General features: G+C 40.5%; 1 protein-coding gene across 4 annotated transcripts in view; it reads left to right on the plus strand.

Moving 5' to 3' along the window:
• Nucleotides 1-17366, plus strand: part of fam49al (family with sequence similarity 49 member A, like) — a 36213-nt gene extending 18847 nt beyond the window's left edge. For 3 of the 4 annotated variants that reach the window (XM_051065589.1, XM_051065587.1, XM_018701440.2), the window contains 10 exons: nt 2220-2299; nt 6211-6332; nt 7808-7913; nt 11289-11425; nt 11547-11624; nt 11930-12046; nt 13264-13343; nt 13713-13839; nt 15094-15164; nt 15292-17366. In XM_051065589.1, the coding sequence (XP_050921546.1) occupies nt 2227-2299; nt 6211-6332; nt 7808-7913; nt 11289-11425; nt 11547-11624; nt 11930-12046; nt 13264-13343; nt 13713-13839; nt 15094-15164; nt 15292-15355 (975 nt within the window). In that variant the 5' untranslated portion in view covers nt 2220-2226 and the 3' untranslated portion in view covers nt 15356-17366. Of the gene's footprint in view, nt 1-715; nt 796-2219; nt 2300-6210; nt 6333-7807; nt 7914-11288; nt 11426-11546; nt 11625-11929; nt 12047-13263; nt 13344-13712; nt 13840-15093; nt 15165-15291 lie in introns of all 4 variants that reach the window. The other variant, XM_018701441.2, reaches the window with a different exon arrangement.
• The last annotated feature ends 7118 nt before the right edge of the window (nt 17367-24484 follow it).

The raw sequence follows: 24484 nt of genomic DNA on the forward strand, positions 1-24484 counted from the left end.
CCTTAGTTTGAACAATCTTTGGCTCCACAATCTGTGTTGGCACTGCTTTGCCTGACTGGGATTAAAGAGGTTGAAACCAGGAATCTCTGGCCTTGTCTTAAATTCTGAAGTACCTGACGTACTGTATTTTGTTTGGTCTGGTGCTATATATGAACATGTACATTTGGACTTGTATTGCCTGCCTGTCTGACCTACACTATAATTTAATGAAGCTTGCATCATTGGTTTCATAAAGTGCTGGCATCTGGCCTTTGGGTAAGAAGTATAAAGAGCTTGTCATAAAGTATCTATAGACTGCTGTGCATGAAGAGCATTAGGAGAGAGTAGACCGTACATAGCTAGGCTTTTATTAGGTTACTATAGTCATGTAAATGGATTAAAACCACTGCTCAGGTCTAGTGACTCCCAGTGAGTGAGCTAAATGATTCACTACTGGATTTAGGCCCCTCTTTAATTGAATACAGCATACGCTGTGTATTGGAAGCAAACTGTGATCAGTGTCATTTATGACTGGAATGTCTGACTTTGCTCTGGACATATTGCTTAGACAGAAGGATGGAGGAGGAGAGGAAGAAGGGATAATTAGGCAAGTGCAGATGGGTAAAAAACTAAAACAGTCACAACCTGCTGTGTTCTCCATGTGCATGTTGTGTATTTTCCTGCGGGTTGCCAGGTTCTGTGTACTGTATGCATTTTGTTGTTTCCTCCCGTCCAGGTCGCCAGCCATGGGGAACCTCATTAAGGTCCTTGGCAAGGATTTAGAGAACTGTCCACATTTTTTCCTGGACTTTGAAAGTAAGTGAGCACCGGGTTGTGTGCACGTGTCTGTGTGCTTGAAACGTGAGCGCACGTGTGTGTGTGGGGAGCAGAGGTGTTCACTGGGATGTTGTTGGTTGAGGTCAGGGGAGGTATATTTGGTTGTGAGCTGATGATGGTGTGACGGAGTGCTGTTGTGGGTGTGGTTTGTCATTTTCAGTTGCTCTCTAGTCCCACTCTCGTGCTTTCTGATGCTAAAAGGTATCATGTACAATAGTAGATGATATAATATAAATATATGGTGCGTAAGCACAAATAAAATGGTATGTAGATAATTTCAGTGAGGCAAACAAGCATCAGAATGAATCAAAACAAATTATATTTCCAGAGAAGAGTCAGTGTAACAGTTAACTGTTAAACAACACTGTCCTCAAATAACATCTCAATAAGTTATATATTCTGTACCTCATACAGAGGCTTTAAATCCTTAGTACATGTAAGTGTGCACTTTTGAGGAAAGTAATTTTATGGGAATATATTTGTTTCAGTATTATTAAACAAAATCTCCCAAGAATCAGAGTAGAAATTTGCAGAAAATTGCAAATGGAAAAAAAAATGAACTGAAACAACAAAATTACCTCAAAAGACATACAAGAGTGCTCCAATTGATTACAGTGTTTTCTATTTTTCTCTCACGGAAACCCACCTCTTTTTTAAGTTTCACTGCTCCAGTTTGCAGTTACACTCTCATTACATGGTTAACATCTGTCCGTAAATAGGGGCACTCAAATTAAATGGGGAATTCTTGAGTAGTTTTTAAGGCCACTTTTTTGGTGTGTGTTTGAATTATTTTTATTCTCTCTTAATTTAATTATTCTCCATTTGATTCTCTGAAGATTTCTCAATTTTTATCAAAACGAATGTTGCATAATCCCATATATTTTAAGATTTTTTTCCAGAAAATGAGGAATAAATTGTAGCATTATTTTCTATAATGTTTTTTTGTTGTTGTTTAAAATTACTTTCATTCTCTCTCATCTCTCTCTCCTATTTCCTTATGAAATAAGGAATAAATTCTTATATGTATTGATTTGTTTTTTTTACATTCTACTTTAAAGCACATTCTCTGTAACATTTGACCTTTAAACTTGAGGACTGCTTTCATTAATGCAACCCAATCATGACTTTTTCTGTGTAAGGCGTAATCTATAAACAATAGCATAAGAGTGGGATTAAAGAAGCTCTGTGTCCATGTTGCCATGCTTCACCCAGGACATACTTCCATCATTGCCACTCCAGCAACTCCCTTTCATCCAGTTCCCAGCCTGACACCTTCAACTCTCAAAAACCACACACACACACACACACACACACATTCAGCTCACACACGTACAACAACGTGCGCACAACCCTGACATCCATCCCCTCATCACCCACAGACTTCTCCCCTCTCTCTGTTCCAGGAGGCTCATGGGAAACCTCCTGAAAGTGCTGGCTTGCGCCGAACTTGAGCATGGCCCAATAGTTTTCCTTGACTTTGAACGTGAGACCATCCGCTTCTTATTTTTTTTTAGTTATCCCTTTCTCTATGTTGCCTTTGCTTTTTTTCCTCCTCTCATTCCATCAATCTTAGCTGACCATTGTGTCATCTTTAATTCCTTATTTTCCCCCTTTTTCCCCCTCCTCAACTCTTCTCCTTCTCACCCTCCTCTTTATCTTTTTGATTTCTGCTCCAGGGACTGGCATTTGAAAGTCATTTGGCTTCTTTCTAAAGGGTCTTATTCACACGCGCTCCATCTTATTAGATGCAGACAGATGCACAATGGCATGGTGACGCTGTGGCAAAATGACAACAATAATGCTTTGATCTCAGCTCCTGAGCTACAAAAACTGAGAAGAAATAAACAGCGAATGCCAGTTCTGTGTGGGTTTCTGTTGCTTGGGGATGACGATGGCTAACAAAAAGTCTATCGTCATTCCACCACCTCCTCATCTCCTCATCCTCTATTGTGTGACCTATTGTGTGTCTGACTTATCTGTGAATGTATGTGTGTGTGTGTGTGTGTGTGTGTGTGTAGCACTTAATAATGTGTGTGTAAGAGAGCTAAAAGAAACTGAAAGAGAGAAAGATTGTGAAAGAGGTTGGTGAATAAAACCAACTCTATCCCCCTTCTTCTCATTTTCCTAATCATGTAACTTTTAAACTTGGCAATGTGAAAACGTTTGTCTTGACAAGTCATTTAGTTTGAATTCAGTGTTAAAATCTTCTGTAGTTTTTGCAAGAAGTTAAATTTTGCCAAAATGGTTCCCCAGTTCTATTTGGCACATAATGGGAATCTGAAAAAGATGTTCCCAAGCTCTGTATTCGCTTAATATGACATGGGCTATTGTGGGAACTTGTCAAGGGGGTTTTCTGTCCCCCAGCACTCTCAATGTAATATCTTTTACATTTAATTCTTTTACTTTTGAGGAAACTTATCAAATGGCTGGAGTGAAGCATTGCTCCAATAATAGAAAAAGACTGCATAATATTCTTATTTTAACTTGAACCAGGTCAAATTTCACCCAAACACAATAAGACAGCTCATGTGGATCATCCTGAGCCATGCCAACAAGCTCTACCTCAGCACTGTAGTGCGTTGAGCTAAATGGTAACATCAGCATGTTAACATGCTCACATTGACAAAGCTAACATGCTGATGTTTAGCAGATATAACATTCGTCATCATTAGTTGAATGTGTTAGCATGCTTATTTGCCAATTAGCACTGAACACAGAGCACTGCTGCTAGCACAATTATAGCTGGTAGCATATTTTTTTTGTTAATGCTGGACTGGAAACAAGTCACCTTTAGGCAAAAAAAGAGGATAAAATCCCACTGAAGATTTTAAGGCTGATTATGAAACAGCTAAATGAACTGTTAAGACAGACATGTTTTGCAGTGTATCCCAACATGTTCTGCCCTTCCTCAAGCACTTTCCCTCTTTTAACAGCTGGCCTCCTCCTCCTCCTTTACTGACTGTATGTTACAGGAGTGGGAGAGCTCACTGCTGGCAAGAGACATCAGCTGTCAAATAGGTTGAATTTCCCCTTCATTTATTATGCTTGCGATTCACTTGAGTTCAAAAGCAAGTGGAATGAGTCAGAATCAGACGTGGCAGCTTTAGAAACATCCCCATTCCCCTCCCCCCTTCGTGCCATCTGTGAGCTCTCCTTCTCAACCCAGAGACACAGTCACCTCTGTCACACAGCTCAAAGTTTGGTTTAAACTCTGTACTGAGTGCCCATGTTGCTATTTATGGCTGAATGTTCAAATCACCATATCATGCTAAAACCCTCTGAAGGTTCACTAGCTAATCAAATTATAAAAATGTGGATATGTTGTAATTTAAAATTTCCATCCAACACATGAAAACATGATGTTTGGAATTACTGCTGGCCATCATATTCAACCTTAGAAGTAAACATTAATCCTTACATGCTACAATAAAGTGACCCAGATTTCTTAGAGGAATTTAAAAAACATATATATATATATATATATATATATATATATACATATATATATATATATATATATATATATATTTGCTTTCAGAGCTACAGACAGGAGACAGTTAGTTTAGTTTAGCATAAAAACTAGAAGCAGAAGAAAACAGCTAGTCGGGTTCTGTCCCAAGCTGACAAAATCCACCTACCAGCACCTATAATAAACACATTATATCTTGTTAACTTAAAGTGTGCATTAACCAAAATCTAAAAATGATTGCATGCGGTTTAACAGAGGTTATGTGCAGCACTGTATCTTGATGAGGCACAGTGAAGTGCTAGACTTCTTGAAGTCTAGTAATTTCTGTGAGGTTGAGAAGCAAACAGCAGAAACTCTGTGGAGTCACTGCACCCATCCAAGAAATAATCCAGTGCTTAAATGCCTGTTAAACATTTAGGCTTTCAGTCTTCATGCCATGCCAAACTAGCCATCTAGTGGCTCAAGCTTCATATTTAGCATTTAGATATAATAGTCCATTTTCTAACCAAACAAGACAGAGACCAATTCCTTCAATTCCAGGAGTATACTGTATGCTGTGCATTCATTTAATTTAATTATTATCTAGTAAACAAAATTTGTCATAGTTGTTTATTAGAGGAATGCAGAAGCATATAAGTGAGAGGTCATCACTAAAATAGCAATGCTTGCTGTGCTTATTATGGCAGCCGGTGTGCATGTAGGATAGCAAATATTCCATGATTACTATTTCTCTGTAGGGAGGCAATGCCTCAGGGTGCAAAAATAATCAGTGGTACTGTCTCACGTAGAGAACTCTGTGAGCACACTCCCACTCCTGCTTCATACCTGAGTCACACATGGAGCTGGATTGCTCACAGAGAAGTAAACCAAACACAATGATGACTCAAGACGACACATCTTAAATTGCGTCCCTCAAACACTTAATCCCTCCTGTACGCATGCAGCATGCCACATGGGCAAACAAGGCAGAACCGTGACTGGGAGGTACCCTGCGGCAAAAACACTGAGTTTACAGTATGTGCGCTGCTCAGTGTGTATGTGTGAAACAGAGAAAGAGAAAGACTGAGCATACCCAGAGGTTGTCCTCCCTGCTGCTTGTTTGTTTTAACATTTCTCACAATTAAACCTCAAAGGCAAAAAAAAGAATGTCTCTACCCATTCATAGAAGTGGAGGTGGAACTAGAAAATGAGAAAAAGATGGATAAGACTATTACATCAATCTGATGGGACAATTACACATATCCAGGCCCATATAAATCTCTGCTGAATGGACGGTAGAGACGATTATAGTTCAGGAGTCAGACACACTGTCCAAGTGGTGCAATTCAGGCACTTTTACACCTCCTGAAACCATCAAAATGTTAAACTATTAGTCGTAACATCCTCATCCAAATGATTACCTGAAGTGAAACTGAAACTTGTCATCTTCTGGTCCTTGGGTGACCACAGACTGTAATCAAACCTCACTGTGTGACAGAGTGTGGCTTGCAGGTCTCTTGATATAATTCTCTGATGGATTAATTGGATCATTAATTTACTGGCCAGATTTTGACCTCAGATGTGTTCAGCTGCAATGTCCACTAACATGTTGACACGCAGCAATTTTCACTTGTAGGGACATTTTGTTTTTATTGCAGTCATGTAGTGAGTAATCAGCTATCTCAGGTTTTTATCTGGCCCTCTAGGATACCATCTTTTCAGCTCTTCCTCCACCACTAACCTCCCTCTCTCCTCAAATCTACTCTCCTTTTCCTCTCATTTTTGTCACTCTCCTCCCTCCCTCTTCATTCTTCCTTCCTTCTTCTCTGCCATGTCCCCTAAATATTTTCATCTCTGCCCGTACCTTACATCACACTTTCACTTCCCTCTCCCTCTCTCTTCCTCTTTCCCACCCTCTGTACTTTCCTTCCTTCCTCCCCTCCCAGATGCCCAGCCCACAGAGGCAGAGACAGCCGTGTGGAACCAGGTCAGCGCTGTGCTGGAGGAGGCTCATGGGATCCTAGCCGAACTGCAGTCCTATAATGGCGCGGGCCAGGAGATACGAGAAGTGAGCACGAAAGCAGTCAATAAGTACTGAACATCAATAAACGGGCGAGTCACAGCACAGCGTGGAAAAATAACACTCGCCTGTGATTCACATGGCCTGCCGGGGTGAAATCCTGACATGTAGTGTATCATGCAGTACGCACTAAATATAGGCAGGGACAGAAATGTGTGAAAGTAATTTTTCAAACAAACACTTCACGCAATATGTTGTTTTTAGTGGCAGTGTTATGATGGAGGCATAAATCTCATCCGTTAGAAAGCTGGTATGCTGGTCTTGATGAACAGTGGTGCGTTCAGATTCAGCTCTTCCTCAGTGTCACATTTCTGCAAACCAGTTCCCTCTGCGGTATGAACGATCGCTGCAGATTGCTCAGCGGTTGGCATTGCTCTACTTGTTAACAAATAGTGCTGAATCGTTCCCTCTCCTCGCTTCCTAACCTCGAGGACTTGGAAGCATTTCTTGAAAACAGCCGCATCCTCCTAAGTACATTTTACTAGGGTGGATCATTTTTTCTTTTTACATGTGTACCTGCAGAGGATTTCTAAAGTCAGTGTTGAATCTTAGTTGCCATAGGGCTGTGAGGCCACTACTCACGTATAGGACTATTTGATATTTAATATATAACGCTGCTAACAAGTATCAGCTGTGTTGCCAAAGCCTGGTGTATCTTATTCCTCTGTGCCACTAAACTCCATATTTGTCCAAAACACATCAGTGGCTCACACTGTTGTGCTGGGTGACATGTTCCTTCACTACCATAAACATGGGCACAGTAATTTATTTTGGCTCAATCCCACATACACTATCCTGCTGCTTTTAACACTCGCAAATGTGTATTAATCCACAGCAGAAAATAGTCCCTAACAAATATGCAATTTGCTCCTGTTTGGTTCTCTTTCACTAAAAACTGAAGTGCTCAGCAGTTTCAGGAAATTATTTGGTATTTTTAAAAAATGAAACTATGTACTTGGTGACACTTAAAAAAAAAAAAAAAAATTACATTTTCTGTAAGAACAAATGGCTGGCCACAGACATGGTAGAGGTTTGGAAAATACTGAGAGAGGAACTAAGAACATATTTATAGCACTGTAACACCACCATTATAATAACAGAATCATAACATTTTGTTGTGTGTGCCAGGATAGTTGAGTGATGACTAATAATGACTAATAATTTCTTACAATGGCTAAATACAGCTATATGTCATTAAGTAGGTGTTCTGGATCATAAGAGTAGTTTATAGAACTAAATCAGGTTTTACTGGTAAATGACATTTAAAGACTTTATGAAACCTTAAGTTTTGCTGAACTGAAATCACTTTACTGTGGAAGTACTATCAAATTTGAATGAAGTGAAAATGTTTTACTAAAGTGAAAAATCGCTTTAAGGAAGAGAGGATAGAGGAGATGAGGAGGATTTTAAAAACATTTTTGGAAAGTAACATCTGTGTTTCTGCCCGCACTCCTCGCCTGCAGGCCATCCAGAACCCAGGTGACCTCGCTCTTCAGGAGAAGGCCTGGAATGCAGTCTGCCCCCTGGTGGCCAAGCTGAAGAGGTTCTATGAGTTCTCCCTCCGACTGGGTGAGCGTAGCCTTTATATACAGAGATTTCAGGTGATGTAACACACTCTCTGGTGGGCATGTTGGAGATCCAATAAGAGCTTAAATTATAGCTGCAAGCAGCTATAGCATAGACCTATATTTAGAAAGAGCATTTCCTTGCATCAGTTATCAAAGAGGCAAGGCCTTCGCTATGGCTGCAAAAAGGTGCAGTACTTCACCTTAATAAATTGGAAGTGGTGTATGGATACAGAGTGAGTGTAAGGGAGGATTAGAAGAAATGCAACAGCAGTAGAATATGAGGTGAGGATGCATACAGAAAGAGGAACGTCACTCACATTCATGTCTCTTTGCCATAATGAGCTTTTCTTGCATTCTGACAAAGTGGTAACAGCTTTCTTTGGCATGTCACATTTAGCCACAGAAATGTGTATAAAAGGGCCATTCTGGGGTGTTATTTAACAGTTGCATAGACTGCAATAGAGTGCATAGAAGTGTAAAGGATTGACATGTTCAACACTTGTCTCACAGATTACTACTGCATGGCAACACTAGCTACTGTTTTGTCTTTTTGACAGCTATTCAACAGTTACAGGATGTGAGACTTGTGACATGCACTGAATGTGAGAGACAGTTCTGTTAACACATTGCGACTCTGACAAATACGAGTACAAGAGAGATAATTCAGTGAACACGTTGTATATGATTCAGGGAACCTTAAGTAAGAAAGGGGTTCATTTTAAGGTAATGAAAAGGCAAAGGGTCTTTCAGTGGCAATAAGCTCATCCTGTGCTGTCAGTGCTGCCTCACAGCTCCACTCCATGTTGCCATGTACCACCTTCATGATTTTACATGCAGTTTCAGTCCGGTAGCATTCCTTAACACACACTCACACACACACACACACACTCACACATACACTATGATGTCCTCTCAGCCATCTCTGCAGCATCCTGACCTAGCAGCTAAGCAGCCGTTGCTACGGAAACAGTGGTACATGGTTATCCAGCACAGAGAGAGACGGACAGAGTAGAGAGAGAGAGAGAGAGAGAGAGAGGAGAGAGAGAGAGAGAGAGGAGAGAGAGAGAGAGAGAGCGAGAGAGGGGAGGGCATGTGCACAGGAAGAGAGTTCTCTGCTCTGCCTTCCAATAATACTTCGATTTCACAGACATCATGTTCTCAGCTTACCATACAATCAGGGCCAACTAATAATGGATGATAATGTATCAGCGCTAATGTATCTGTGAGATACAGTACAACAGATATCTTGCAGATGTCTCCTCACCTCCCCCCTGATGGAGGCACCACCTTTTGTTGATTTATGTGTTTGATCAAAGGGGAAAATAAGAGGTTTAGAGGTCCCACGTACAGTAAATAAACAGCTGCAGTGCCACTTCATCCAAACTGTCAGTATATACCCTCAGGAATCAGTGCTCAGTATAGGGACTGTGAGCTCTGTGCAAACAGCAGGAGGGAGAGAGGGGTTTCTGCCCAGGCCCTTTAGATGAAACACTTCAGTGCTGTATTTATAGAAGGCCCTTATGCATTTTTAATGCAGAGGAAGGGATGGGGCCTCTGGAGACTTTGCTTCTGAGGTATTACAACTACATACAGCCTCTGAGGTCCAGCTGTGGTGTCTGATTTGTTAGAGGCAGCAAAGCAAGGAGAAAGCTTAGGTTCAACAGCCTATGCGACACAGGGGATTCACACGGTCACCGATACAGTATGATCAGCCGCGATATGATCTCTGTGGAATACCACTAACAGTACATGTTCATTTAGTTTATGTAAAGTGAAATTTACAGTTACTGCCCAAGGTCACAGAGGGCAAATAGAGCGCTGTTGAACTGCAAAACCTTAGAAAAGGTCAAAATAACTCTCAAGGCCCAGCCCAGTCATAACAAGACTACGAGTTCACAGCCATGCTAACAGCTCTGTGCGACCGTATTGTACAAAGTAAGGTGAGAGACAGTGAAATTAATAAAGAGAAAAAGAAAGAACGAGATTGTGAAAGAGGGTGCTAAATGAAACCACCTTCCCATTCTCTCATTTCCTCCAGTCAATGAATTATGAACTATGTACTGTGAAAATGGCCATGGTAACAAATCATGCACACTGCATTTACGTCTCCTCTAGTTTTTGCAATGTGAAAGTACAGTTTTGCAATAAGACATTTTAAGATTACAGCAATGCTAGTGGCTTTGTGAAGCTGTACTTGGGCACAGCAGTGCTTTGACTGAAACATTGCTAACACGGTTACTATGCAGTGAAAACAGCATTTGTATCAGGTATAATATTTGCCATGTTCACCATCCTAGTTTAGTGTGTTATTGTGCTAACACTTGCTAATTAGTTATTTATGTGCCTAAATAAAAAGGCACATAAATAACTAAAGGTAAACTCCAGCAATTTAACATATCAAGGTCTGTTTACAGGAGTTGGGGACTACCACTGTATTTGTGAAAAAAAGTGGAGTTTGTGGAGTGGAGTTAGAGAGAAGTGAGCTCATCAGACATCTGTATCCTGCACTTTATCTCTGTTTGGGGTTCATGGCTTAAGGCTACAATCACTACAAGCATAACACACTAGAATCTCCAACCCAACTGTCAACTTAACAACTTTCCCAACTTAACAAGGAAGAAGAATGCATAGAATAAAAAAAAACTGATCTTTGGTTCTGCTGCATTGATTTTGATCTCTTTTGTAAACTGCCTGTCATGAGTCCAACAATTTTATAGGAATGCTAAACCTGAGGTACTCTTTTAAAGTATCACCAAAGTCATTAGGATTAATCCCATGTAATATGTTGTCTGCACCTAATTAACCATTCAGTGGTTGAGATATTTCAGTCTGGACGTAAATGGTGAGCTGACCGACAGACAGATTGATGTTGCTACTCCTACAGCCATGCTGCTATGGTGGCAAAAAAAAATTTAAGAAGGAAAAAGGTCCACATTTAGAGTTTCACAGGCCTAAGGCCTAATCCTATATTTCTGGTCACCTTAAATGTGAAATCTCTGCCTGAAGGGCTCTGTATGAGAAGCTGAGCCCTGATCTCATTGGGGATCCAAAGGTCTCTTATTCTGCCTGAGGCCAGATCTCACTGTGCTTTAAAAGTACTGGATCCATTTCTAAAAAGTCCAACAGGTATCCAGTGAGGAAGTGACTGAACTGACGTCAAGTGATTTCATCTGTTTGCAGCAGTTAAAATCCTGCTCCTGCAGAAGCAGCAGCTTCATTTTATTTTTCAAACTGCAGACATGAAAGAGACTTCTGATCCCGGCCAGATTAGAGAGATTTACAGCATTCAGAACACGGCAGATAAAAGCCTGTATAGCAACAGTATTCCAGCTTGTACAGATGAATTTCTAATGTCTAAACATGTGTATGTCTGCAGAGAACGCCCTGCGCAGCCTGCTGGAGGCGCTGACGAGCCCACCATACGCTCCCATGCAGCATCTGGAGAGAGAGCAGGCCCTGGCCAAACAGTTTGCTGAGATCCTTCATTTTACACTCAGCTTTGATGAACTAAAGGTGAAGTAAATGATTTTTGTTCTAATTACAGCCCTCACAGTCTGACCTTTACTGCACTGCAAAATCAATATATATTCATTGAACAGCCTAAAAATAAACTGCCTCTTCTCTCACTGTGCAGATGACAAACCCAGCCATTCAGAATGACTTCAGCTACTACAGGAGGACCATAAGCAGGAACAGGCTGAACAACCAGCAGGTGTGGCATTGGAGAAATGATCTGGCTCAGGCTGGTTTTGTTGCATCCATGATGAAATGTTCAACCAAAGCAGCATGGCTTCACTTTCTCTCTTTAATTATGAATGACTCAAGTGGAGGTGTTCCTTTCCTCCTAACAATGCCAAGACATGTATAATCAATATTTCATCTGCCATCCGAGTTACACAAATTAGCTCCATCATTATATTCTCATTTTACCAACTGGGCGACATGATTATTGGAATATGTGTGACTGATGATGAATATTTTTTTAAGATCTAATATCCGCTTTGTGTTGGCACACAGCTGGAAGCAGAGAACGAGGTTAACAATGAGATGGCCAATCGGATGTCTCTGTTCTACGCTGAGGCAACACCAATGCTGAAGACTCTGAGCAATGCCACCACCAAGTTTGTTTCAGAGGTACAATATCTCCATATTTCCAAAATCAGAAGTTTACTGTGTCATGGCTCAGTTATGGCAGAGTAAGCCACAGAAAGAAAGCAAGATAATCAGTTAAATAAATCAAGGGAGCATTAAAGGTAGTAGATGACAGCTTCAAGTCCTTAGATCAGTGGCATTGGAAGAATTTACACTGTAAAAGATGGCAGTACCACAATGTAGAACAGTAGTAAATCTTTTACTTTAGTAAAAGTATGTAGATATCATCAGCAAAATATACTCAAAGCAGAAAAAAGGTCCCAGTTAATGTTATACAATTCTATATTATAATATTGGATTATTACCAATGACGTGTTTATGTGTGAGTAGGAATTTACTGTCGTCCTTGGTTCAGGTGGAGCTAAACTGAAACAGTTTACAGACTGTAAAGCAGAATTATAAGCTGTAAAATCTAAAACACAAAAAAAGATGTATAATATTTGTATGTAACTAGTAATTGTAGATGTCAAATAAATGTGCTAAAGTACAATACTTAATACTACTTAACTGCACACACTTACATTCACCACTGCCTAAAGCTAATAATTCATCACTTATCAAAACACAATCTGCTCAGTCATTAGAATTCAGTTGTACAGATGCACAGATCTAATGTGCAGTTTATTTGCCTTCAAATCTGCATAGCAATGCAAAAACACACTTTATTGAGTGAAATCAAATGTTAATCAGGGACTGATCAATAATATCACCTTTCCTGCATGCATGGTCCTGGTCAGTGTTGTGACGTCCTGCTGATATGAGCAGTTGAGCAACATTATTATTTTACCCTCTCTCAGCAACACTGATGTATGATTCATTATAGTGTTTAGTCTGTTTACTCCCTGGTGCACTGGAGTCCTCACCTCAAGCACCCATGCTGGACTGTTGCGTGAAAACTCTCCCACTTCTCCTTTCCCCTGCTGTCATAACAGTATTTTAGTGTAGAGGCAGCAGTCTTTTTCTGACCTTACACCTCAGTGTATTTTGATGGAACAGACGTTTGAGAAACACTTTTGAGACTCATGCAAAATTTAGAGGACATGCTGGTCATGATTGCCTTTTAGCAAAAGTTGCTTTTCCTGTCTTTCTACTTTTACTGACCTCTGCAGATATACTTTGTCTCCACCTTGTGGTAGGCAAATATTCCATGTAGACAGGCTTTTTGTGTGTGCTGACTTCTCTTTTTTTCTGTCCTTCAGAATAAGACCTTGCCAATAGAGGACACCACAGACTGTCTGAGCACCATGGCCTGTGTGTGTCGTGTCATGCTGGAGACTCCGTGAGTACTTTCTAAATGTTCCCTTCTTTCCATCATCCCTTCTCTCTTCCATCTCCTTGTCCTCTTCTCCAAAGGCCAGAGGCCTGAGTTTTAATTAACAAGCCCTTTCAAAGTGAACACAAAAGAGTTTGAGACACTAATTCAATAGACTGATTCACTAACTCAGTGAATAAGGAGATGGACCCCATCCTTCACGCTAAACTTAAAATCCTTTTTACTAGATTTCTCTATATGAATAAAAAGTCAAGCAACTTGTCAAAGCAATCTGAAAGTGCGTCAAATAATTTTGGCAATTTTGCTCATTCTCTGGTCGTTTTAGACTTTCTTTGGTTATCTCATTTGTCTTCGTCATACTTGTGTCTGTACCAGGGAGTACCGCTGTCGGTTCACCAACACAGACACCATGCTGTTCTGTATGAGGGTGATGGTGGGCGTCATCATTCTCTATGATCACGTTCACCCCGTTGGGGCTTTTGCCAAGACATCCAAAATTGATGTGAGTATGCACAAATAATCAGTGTTCAAAATAAATGCATGTTTCTTGTTCAGGCACTGAGTCCAGAAAATTCTAGCAACACTGTTAAACACTCCCTTTGAAATGAGAAATGTTTCCAGACAACACTGGCTCTTATTCAGGTATATGTCTGTGCCTGATGATATACTTTAAAGGTACTGCAGACCAGTATATCAGTATTAAATCTGGTTTATGTTTAGCTTTCATTTAAAAAATAGATATTTGCCAGTCACGCCATCCAGCTCTAATGCAAGGGAAAGTCTAAATTAGATCTAAACTGACATTTTGATTCAGTTCCACATAATTATGCATGATGTGCTTTCATCAACATTTTATTTATTTCTGATCGTGAATCATCACAGTGTGGCGTGAGCTGATTCTGTTTTACAGTTATCAAATCCTGCAGGAGAAGCTGCCTTGTTCTGCCTTCAGAAGCTGCTAACCCACCAAAATTATTGTCTTAGTTTTGGCTTCTGTGGAGAGTTTTGGTGTTCTAACATATGTTCAAATGATGTTTGATACATTACATACATTACAGTAGGCCAGGATCCCAAAAGTGGTCACAAGATAAATCTGAGGGATCGAAAGATGATTAAAGGTGTTATATGTAAGTTTTTGCTATTGCTGCATAGCCAGCATTAGCATTAACAGCTGTTTACTTACCAAGAGCTTCAGTCATCGTTTTGTTTACAAGACAAAAGGTTGGAATACGTCCTCTGGGTGGCACGACTTCTTCATCCTCTCTGACAGGGCTAGCTGGTTAGCATGCTAACTTCAGCAGAAAAAAGCGATAGAAATAGAAGCCAAAGAAGAGTAAACATCAGTGTTTGGTTTCCAGTTTAGTGCTGAACTTGCAACATTTCCTCTAGACTGCCAAGTAAACAGCTATTAATGCTAACACTGGCTATGATAGCGCAAGCAAAAATTAATATATAGCACACATAACACTGAATACGTTCACCTTTTCAAATTGTAAATATCTTTTAAATTAAACCATCTCTGTGATGAGGAGTCACGAGTAGATATTGCTACATTTTAAACAACCACAAGTCAAAAAGGTCAGGAACTGCAAATCTAACCTTACAGAGACATGTGTCTGCTTATCAACATCACACTGGTAGATGAGGTCACTTACTTGTTTTTGAGTCCATGTTTGGCTACAGCAGCAGGAGATGAGGTGGATCAGAGACTGCTGACCTTTCTCTAACGCCCTGTGTTGTCTTTGTGCGGGTGCAGATGAAGGGCTGCATCAAGGTGCTGAAAGAGCAACCGTCCAACAGCGTGGAGGGACTTCTGAACGCACTGAGGTGTGTATGAATGTGTGTGGGTCAGCGATGGAGAAAGAGACAGACAGGAGACATGACGCGTGAGGATTTGTAAAAAGCTTTCTGATGTCAACACATCTCTCCTTGTCACCTTCTTCTTCTTCTTCAGGTATACAACACGGCATCTAAATGATGACAGCACCTCCAAACAAATCAGGGCCCTCCTGCAATGAAAAGACAAGAGGAGAGAGTTGGAGAGGGGGAGGAAAGAAGGAGTGCACTTGAAAGAGGAGGAAAAAGAAGAAGAGGAGGAAACAAACGCCAGTGGCTGATAAACCTGTTTGTTTACAATGAACAAAGGAAATCATCTCCAGGTTAAAAACAACCTGATGATAATAAGAAGAGGAAAATAATTATATATATTGTCAGCTGTCCATCATTCTGTCTCTCATTTTGTAAAGTAAGAAAAGAGAAAAAAAGCCAGAAAAGAAAATATAGATATATATTAAAACAAGTGAAACACAAGCAGCAGATGAAAAATAGGTAGGAATAAAGAGGAAGCTATATTGGAAAATTTAAGGTCAGAACTGAAGCAAAGTGAAAATGTACAAAAAAAAAAAAAAAAAAAAAAAAAAAAAGGGTTCATGTTCCAGCAGTAGTCTGACAAGTATTTTTGCACACACTTTGAAAACAATGCCATCTCCTTTACCCTGAAATCTGATCCCAAGCTAATTTCAGGACACTTTCCTGTGCCCTCTCTCTCTCACACACACACACTCAGTTCAAGCAGAGAGGTTTTTCACAGATATGGCAGAATGGCACGGCCTCTTCGTCTCCTTCAGCTGCACCGATCTCCACCTGCAGGGGGAGAATTATGAAGCAATATGATGGATACACTCCGGAGATTTGCTTCCACCAGTTTCATTTCTTTTCTACATCAGTGCAGCTGAAGGAAAGGAGGCAAAGTCTGTTTTAGGATGCCTCTATTTTTGCCCTGATTTCTTCCACATTGCCCCACTGCACCCCGCTTCCCATCCAATCCGTCCATGAGATATGTGTGTGTTTTTTTCCTTGGCACAAAAAAAATCCATCCACGTAGTATGTGTGTGTGTGGTGTGTGTGTGTGTGTGTGCCCTTAACGCTGTACACGTTCCAGCACAAAAACATCTTGCGAGTCGTCTGGCTTTACTTGAACAACGTTGTTCACTCTCTCTCTCCATGGTGCTAATGTGGTTTAGATATCACAGTTCTAGCTTGTTAGAAATCATGTGGCAAAATGACAGAGGGTTTCTTCGTCCCTTTTTTTGCACTAACATGTTAAAACTCATATTCTAAGAACAGCTTTCAGCTTTTCTGTGGTTCTGCATTAGTGCACAAACAGGGACAAATCAGATTTTCATGACTTGTAAGATCTGAGAGAGGCATTCTAGGAAACCACAGCACACTTACTTCTTCACCCAGTGCCAAAGCTGATTGGTTTACGCTCTCTTATTACATCATCTAGCCAGGCTCGTGGACTGGTGGGGGGATATTTAGGGGATGGAGTGGTGTAGTCATGTAAAACATTGCTGATCATCATTTTAATAACATATGAGGATTAGAAACATTATATAATCAAGTCAAATTTGCACACATGCATTTTAAGAGCGAGATCTGAGTGTTCCAGTGTAAATATGCGTGAGGCTTTTCTCAACGGGCATCTACGTGGTCAGCTTGGGTCCTCAAGGAAAACAAACATCGACATCTGCATACAACTAGAGTTCTTTCTTTTAGTACAAGGTTGATAAAGTCGTTGAATAAGCAGGAAATAAACATGAAAATAAAAAAGATTCAAAAGGAGATTAAAAAGAAGTGCTGTACTTTGGATGTCTATAGCCCTTAGTCTAATTTAATTTGATCTTATAATATATTTTCTATACAGGGGTATGTGCACAAGCATATTCTGTATAAATATATAGATGGCATGTTGTAAAAGTTCTGACAGAAATGTGTAAATAAGGTGTTTTTATTCATTTTTAATTGTTCAGTGACGCTGAAATTGGGTATGTGTTGTCTCTCAGAATTACCATGCGTTTGGCTTGGACCATCGGACTTGCCGTAGTCATAGGTTTCAGAAATTCAGCTTCATTATGGCGAATGAACCAGAGGGAGGGGAGGGACGCTAAGTGGGGGGGCTGGGGCTGTCCATTTGCTTGTTATTTTGTACATTTTGTGCAACAATAAACTTGTCATTTATTACATTAACCACTGCTGTTGTGTGCTTGTGTAGATGTGGATGTTGTGTAGTGTCCCCCCACAACATAAGCCAGTGTAGTTACTGATGCAGTGATGCTATATTTGTTACAAAACAGGAACATTTATTATTTATGCAACCTTTATGTTTACCATTAAACCAGCTTTAAGCAGCTTTAACGATATGCAGCACCCTTTATCATATACATACTGTGTAACTCAGTCACATGACCAGTGCTGTCAGGCCATGGAATAGCTCCATTGGTGCAGATAGTCTGAGCTGGCTTGCTAATAGGCACCAACTCAACAAGAGAGGGAATTAAGAGCTTTGGCATAAAGCATTGTCTCCCTTCAACTGGTTAATCCGATTATGTAACTGCTGAAACATAAATCAATATTACACATCAGCATTTTGCTGCCTGGTCCACAAATTCATACCAACTACTTTTTGATCACAAGCCTCCTGCTTTAACCTTTCTAGGTCACATCAGCCTGTGAAATGGAACTGAACTGACTTTAATTAACTCACATTTACTTTGGCAGCATGGACAAACAATACTAAGAATCAATTATCAGAAAAAACCCAAAAAACAAATAGGTTATGAAGTGGTACAAATGAGGGAAAGGTGTAGGTCCATGTGTGGATGGTGCAGGGTGGACTTTTGCCGGGGAAGAAGAGGGACTGCCAAACTAAGGTGGAGATCAATAGCAAACAAACTAAACACAAGAAAAACTAAAAAACAACTTGTATCAAACTATCTAAAAATGGAAAAGTGCTGTTTGACAGCTATGTAGTAAGAATTCACTTTAAAAAAGAGTTTAGGAGCCAGTTATGTAGAGGATAACGAAAAACTACAACATTTAAAAAAAAAGGGGGTTCTCTCTCTCTCTCCCTCACTCTCACAAACACACTGGGGAGAAAAAAATGTCATGCCTTGAAAAAGCATAACAAATAAGTGTTATGCATCTCACACAAATGATCATTACTAAAGTGAAATGCATGAAATCATTTTGTGTGTACAATATGTTCAGTAACAAATGAACACACATTATGCCATATATTAATATACAATATTAGTATGATTTGTGGTTTCCAACCTCCCTGAGATTGATGACACTGACTTCATTAGTATTATTATTATTCCACCACAATTTTTTATTAATCAGTTTTAATGGTACAGCTGATACAGTGAGTTCTCCTGTCTCCAGATGTACTTTAGCCATGTTGCTTTTATGACCACTAGGGGGCAGCAAAAGATCACTTTATAAAAGACTGCAAAACAAACCTTCCTGATCTGGATCAAAACAGAAGCAGGTTTACCCCAGAAGATCTACTGACAATCATATAATGAGATAATGGTTATAATTAAATAGAAATCATTAACAATTGAATTCACCTGATGTTCTAAACAAGCAGTATTGTTTAATTATTAAGCTACTTAAATATATTTAATAGTTCAATATAAGTTGTTAAGTTTTACTGCCGGTCATTGTGACTGTCACAACATAGCTGTGGGCACTCTGGGTCCACTCAGCTGTAAAGTCCATCTGGCTCTACTGTACGGTGGAATAGCTGGAAGGTGTAAAGTAGGGCAGGGGGACACAGCAAAGTCTGTCAGAAGTTATATATGGAAAAGAGAGCAGCAGGCAGATACTGTACCATCTCACAGGGCAAAACGCAACCACAGTTTATAAAGAGAGAAAGCAGTAGCTGTAAGTGAGGGCACAGACAATCCTGAATTAACAGTGATTTGGATGTAAGATGAAAAAGATAGTAGGCAAATATGATTACCTCATGGTTTGGAAAGGGAGGGGGGGTTGTGGACCTGTATCCACAGGTCTGGCTTTGGCTTTGTGCCCTAACTGTCATGTCATAAATAAGGAACCAGTGTCTCACTTTACTTCCCTTGTGGCACGCTTTCAAATTCAGAGCTGCGTTAATCCGAACAAATGTCAGTTATTCATTGTTTTTCAATGGACAATGCCAAATACGAAATAACAGAAAATTGAATCAGACAAGGGGGTAACACAGCATGGAGTGACAAAAACTAAGAGGCGCTAAAGTTCATGTCAGGGAAAGTGAACTGTAAATTTTCACCTTAATGCCAAAAACAGTGTTTGCAGGATCAGGGTGGTTAAGCCTCTGGAGCAGCATTCAGACATCACGGGACAGTAAAACTCATTAAAAACCCAGACTTGTAAGGTTAGCACCTTGCCCACACCTTTTGAATAGTCTGGAACACACTGGGTGTTTCAATAAAGAAGTCATTTACAACAAATTTTATAATGAAATGAGGAACTAAAATATGCAAAAAGGTCTTAGACTGTTGTAATGGTGGTTTAGCCTCCGCCGCAGCTGTGGACAACTGAGGAGCCAGTATTTGTATAAAAAAAAAGAATTTATCTATGTAAGTCAAGTTGTGGTCATAAAACAACCCTGCAGAGGAAACAAGGTCATGACTAGGGAAATTTCTTTTTAACTTTTCAGTTAGATTATTTCAACAGCCGGATGTAGTTCATATCATCCACAAGTTCCCTCCAAAATGTTTGCAAATTCCCCTCTTTGCCTCGTTCACTCCTTTCCCTCTTAAAGCGAGTGGCAGCAGCAAGACTCGGCCCAAACAGATCAGCTATTAACCGTTAACTGCCCCGAGGGAGGGGGGGGGTGCACCTTATCAGCCAGACCGTGTGTGTGATACACATTCAACAGTGGTTTCTTTCCACTAGCTTCCCGTCCCGCCTTTTACACACACACAACAATAAACAGTCTCTTTCTCTCCCGCTTTGTCTCCCTGTCACACACCTAACTAACTCACACACCACTCCTCACATACTTCATATCAGCACACAGTCATTGTCCCTGCAAACCGCAATGTAAATCAGCCTGGGCATCGTTACTGCTGGTTACCAACTGCTGCTCTGCACAACCCGCACCATACAAACATGCTGACCAACTGTGCCGAGCAACATGTCTGTCATGTCAACAAGTCTGTATGTGTCCGAGTGTGTGTATCTGTGATACTAAAATGAAAGATTCAGTGGTAATTAAAAAACCTGTGCCACTTCTGTCTTTGAAAGTTGGCCTTTGGCGGTTTTTGGGGAAAGAGAACAAATACAGTTAATACAAGTAGTCTCATTCATTTCATTTCATTCTAAAATTCATACGCAAAGTATGTCTGCAGAGGAGGTCAAAACCCACCAACACTTGTATGAATAACAACTGTACTGTGGGTCTAACATATTTTGGCTCGTGGCCTCACATCAGGGTCCTCTACAATAAAGTTGTTTTTATACCAGAAGTACGGATGAAGTGGTGACCACTTCAGACTTTTGCCCTTCTCCATTCACATTAGAAGTCAGTTAAGTTGTGCTAGAAATATCTGTAATGCACAGTATGTGTGCAGCTCAAAAAGAAGTGCTGAAGCGATTTGCATCAAACTTGGTGGAGGGATGGGGCACGTGCAGATTCAGTTAAAAGGCTGGATATGACAAATAAATCATTTATGTTAACGGACTACATCCTTTTTCCTTTCATTTTTCTATTATAAAAGCTAGACAGACATTTGTAGAATTGTTTGGCCTTGGTGGAAGTATGCGCTCTCCAGAATGCCGTTTTTGTCTCACACTGATCTGCAATGAAGTGTTTTTGATTAAGAATCTTGATGATAATAAAGAGGAAAAATATACCTGAGCCATACATGTAACCACTGTAAAATCTAACAAACTACTGCAGAGGAACAACAGGTGAATTATCTAAAAAAAAATCACTCACTTACTACCTGTACCAGTGTACTTACATACCATCAGTCTCTCTCAGTGACTGCATATTGTTAAGACTGCCCAAAGTGATCAATCCACAAGTCACATACATGAGCATGCAGCTACCAGTTCCTGCAGAAAAAGCCAAGCGCATGACTATGCTTGTTTAAGAATCAATAAAGCACAATACATAACTTCTGTGCCTTGGATCAAATATCACATATCATGTTGTATGTCTACACACTGGGTACTGCAGAACTCCAAACTTTCTCAAGCTGAGGAACTGTCATAATGCTGCAGCAGATGTAAGATATACATGATACAGTTTGTAACAGATAAACATGTCAATATAACATTCACAAATGGAGAGTACTGTGAGAATGAATATCTGAAGTATCTGGAAGTGCATGAGGTGTGTGAGCCAATGTTGAGCCCTGCCCACTGCTTAGCATGTTGAAGCACACAACTTCTTCATATAATAGGGCCCTTTGTGTGATGTGTGTGAACGACAGCTGTTATTGGTCTACCTGCCATCTAATGTTACACTGGGTTGCATAACATGCTTAAAACACGAGAGAGCCATGTGCTGTTGCACACAAGTGGACACACACACACACACACACACACACACACACACACACACACACACACACACACACTTTACAATAAGTGTAAAAAGTATCAATACATTAAAGTAGCTACACTCTAATTTAGAGCAAGTACAGGTGAGTATCCACATCTGTATCCTCTGTGCAGGATTGTTTGGTGCGCAGTCTTCAGCATCTATAGAAACAAAACAAAAAGTACCTGGTCGTTAAAACAAATGTGTTGTGGTAGATGGGTTAACTTATCACTCAGCCTTGGAGCTACTTCATCTATAGATGCATATGATCCCATCATCACCTCTTACCTCCTCTATTAAAACCAGTGTGGCAGTCTTAACAAAACTGGAACTGTGCAGCATATCATTGAAAAAGTGAAAAACAAGTAATTTTTGAATGTGTGTGACTGGACACTATTGTCAGTGCACAACAGAAGGAGTGAAGATATTCACAGCTGGAAAAAAATAAGACATACGTGGACAGTAAGAGTTTCCAAATTTTTAAGCAGCAGTAGTTTTAAGTAAGTTGTTTAAGTAACTTTATTGCCATTGCATGTCATCAGTCATGACTGATTTAAACAATGATGGAAAAGCTGACAACTGCTTCTAAATGTTGCTGATGAGAGCAGTGAGAGTTAAGCTGTGTGGGTCAGAAAACCAAAACAATGAGCTGAAAGACACTAGCAATGAAGGGAACTGCAGGGTTGTGTGATATTTCTCCACAGGTTCATCACAACAATGTGACCCTTTCACATGCACAGTCATTTGATCCAAATCTAGAAAATCTAGTTTTAAGATATTCATTATTTTAGTATTTTATTTTTGCATTATTTTAGAAGCTAACTGTAATGTAAACTTTAATACAGCCATGGACCAAAGGATACTGCCAAAATTCTATGCACATTAGTAAATAGTGTACATTTTGTATTTTACTTAGTAATATATGGTGTAGTGTTAAATCAAGTTCTTCTTTAATCTTAACTCAGCCTAAGCCTAATTCAAACTTCATCCTCAGACATAAGCTTTAGGCTTTAACCCTCATTACTTTACACTTTACACCTCTTTTTTGTCCTTTTGAGGTCAGAGGCAAAAGAAGAAACACACAGTCTGCCTGCACTTTTCTGACTTCCACCCTGGCAGCGACAGAGTTAAAAGCTGCACTAGGGGAGGGTCCCTGCCCCGCCCACTCCGAGCTCATTTGCATATCAGGCGGGAAGCTGTGCCTCTTTGTTGCTGCTGAACTCAGTAAACCCCTCCCACAAAACACCGCACTGGCGGGAAAAAGCCGGCTCCAGCGCTTAAGTCACTGACAATGGAGAAACCCAGACACACACACATACACACACACACACACCCTCTTTGTCTCACATGCAGTACACTGCAGAGAGCATATTGCTCCCTGTGCACACACATGCAATAAATATGAACACACACACACACACACACACACACACACACACACACACACACACACACTAGGCAGTTAGGCTGCTTTGTTGGTCCTTTATAAGCTGGCACACCCATTTCCTGCCTGAGAGCAAAGGTGAAAACAAGTGAACAGACAGAAAAATGAGAAAAGAGATGGACAGGAGATAGACGAGAGATAGGATTTATTATAATATGAAGTCAGCTGAGACACACACACACACACACACACACACACACATCCTAACACCCCCACAAACCAAAAGTGGGTGAAGAGTGAGACAATGACATTTATGTAGCCCACCAGACACAATACATCAAGTGTAAGCAGCTTTGTCTAAAATAAGCACATTACTGACAATACGTGACGATAGACTATGTGGTGTGTGTGTGTGTGTGTGTGTGTGTGTGTGCATGTGTGTGTGTGTGTGCCCTCCTAAGTGTTGCCCTGGGAAAAGAGTTCACTGGGTTGCTGGAAAAACAGGAAGGCATGTCATGCTCGGGATTGGGGAGGGTAGAAGAAGAAGAAAAAAAAAGGACCAAGCGGCCCCCGCATTACATAACCAGGCAGGAAATATGCAGCAGGGAGAGAGCGAGAGCGAGAGAGAGAGTGAGAGAGAGAGAGACTATAGGAAGCCATCCATAGACTGCACCTATGCCACTTCCTTAAAGGCTTTTCACATCTAATCACATCTCTTCCTCTCCTCGTCCCTCTGTCGCTTCTTCATTTACGGCGACCATCACAGGAGCCAGACAGCGTGACAAAAAGAGAGAGAGAGAGAGAGAGGGAGCTGCATGAACTCATTGAACCTCATTCGTCCCTATAGACACACCACACACACACACACACACACATATCAATAAATAATGGACTGCACTTGGCTCTGAATGCATACATCACATTGCATTGAAACATTAGAAAACATCATCTCTGGGCTGGATTAGGGCTGCAACACACTCATTCCTCATTGTGCAGCTCTGGCCGTGTGTGTGTGCGTAATTGGTAATGCATATATGTACAAATACACAGCTACAACACTTCTGCTACGTGAACCACAAACACACACAAGTGCTAGAACGGATGGGGTGGTTTTGGTGTGTGTGTTTCTTATTATATCGCTAATATGAAACATGCAAAAAGCAAACCTCTCACATGTGCACACACACACACACACACATAAGAACAATGCTCTCTTATCTGATGGAGTCACACCTGACAGTGTTGTGTTTCTCACTTGGTTACGCAACACATATGTTTTGAATTGTCTTTGTCCTCTTCCTGATAGACAGCAAAACACTGACCCTGAACAGAGGAAGCTCACATGCAGGGAAACACACACATAAA

Source organism: Lates calcarifer, linkage group LG3 (genome assembly GCF_001640805.2).
Source record: "Lates calcarifer isolate ASB-BC8 linkage group LG3, TLL_Latcal_v3, whole genome shotgun sequence".
NCBI classification, from domain to species: domain Eukaryota; kingdom Metazoa; phylum Chordata; class Actinopteri; family Centropomidae; genus Lates; species Lates calcarifer.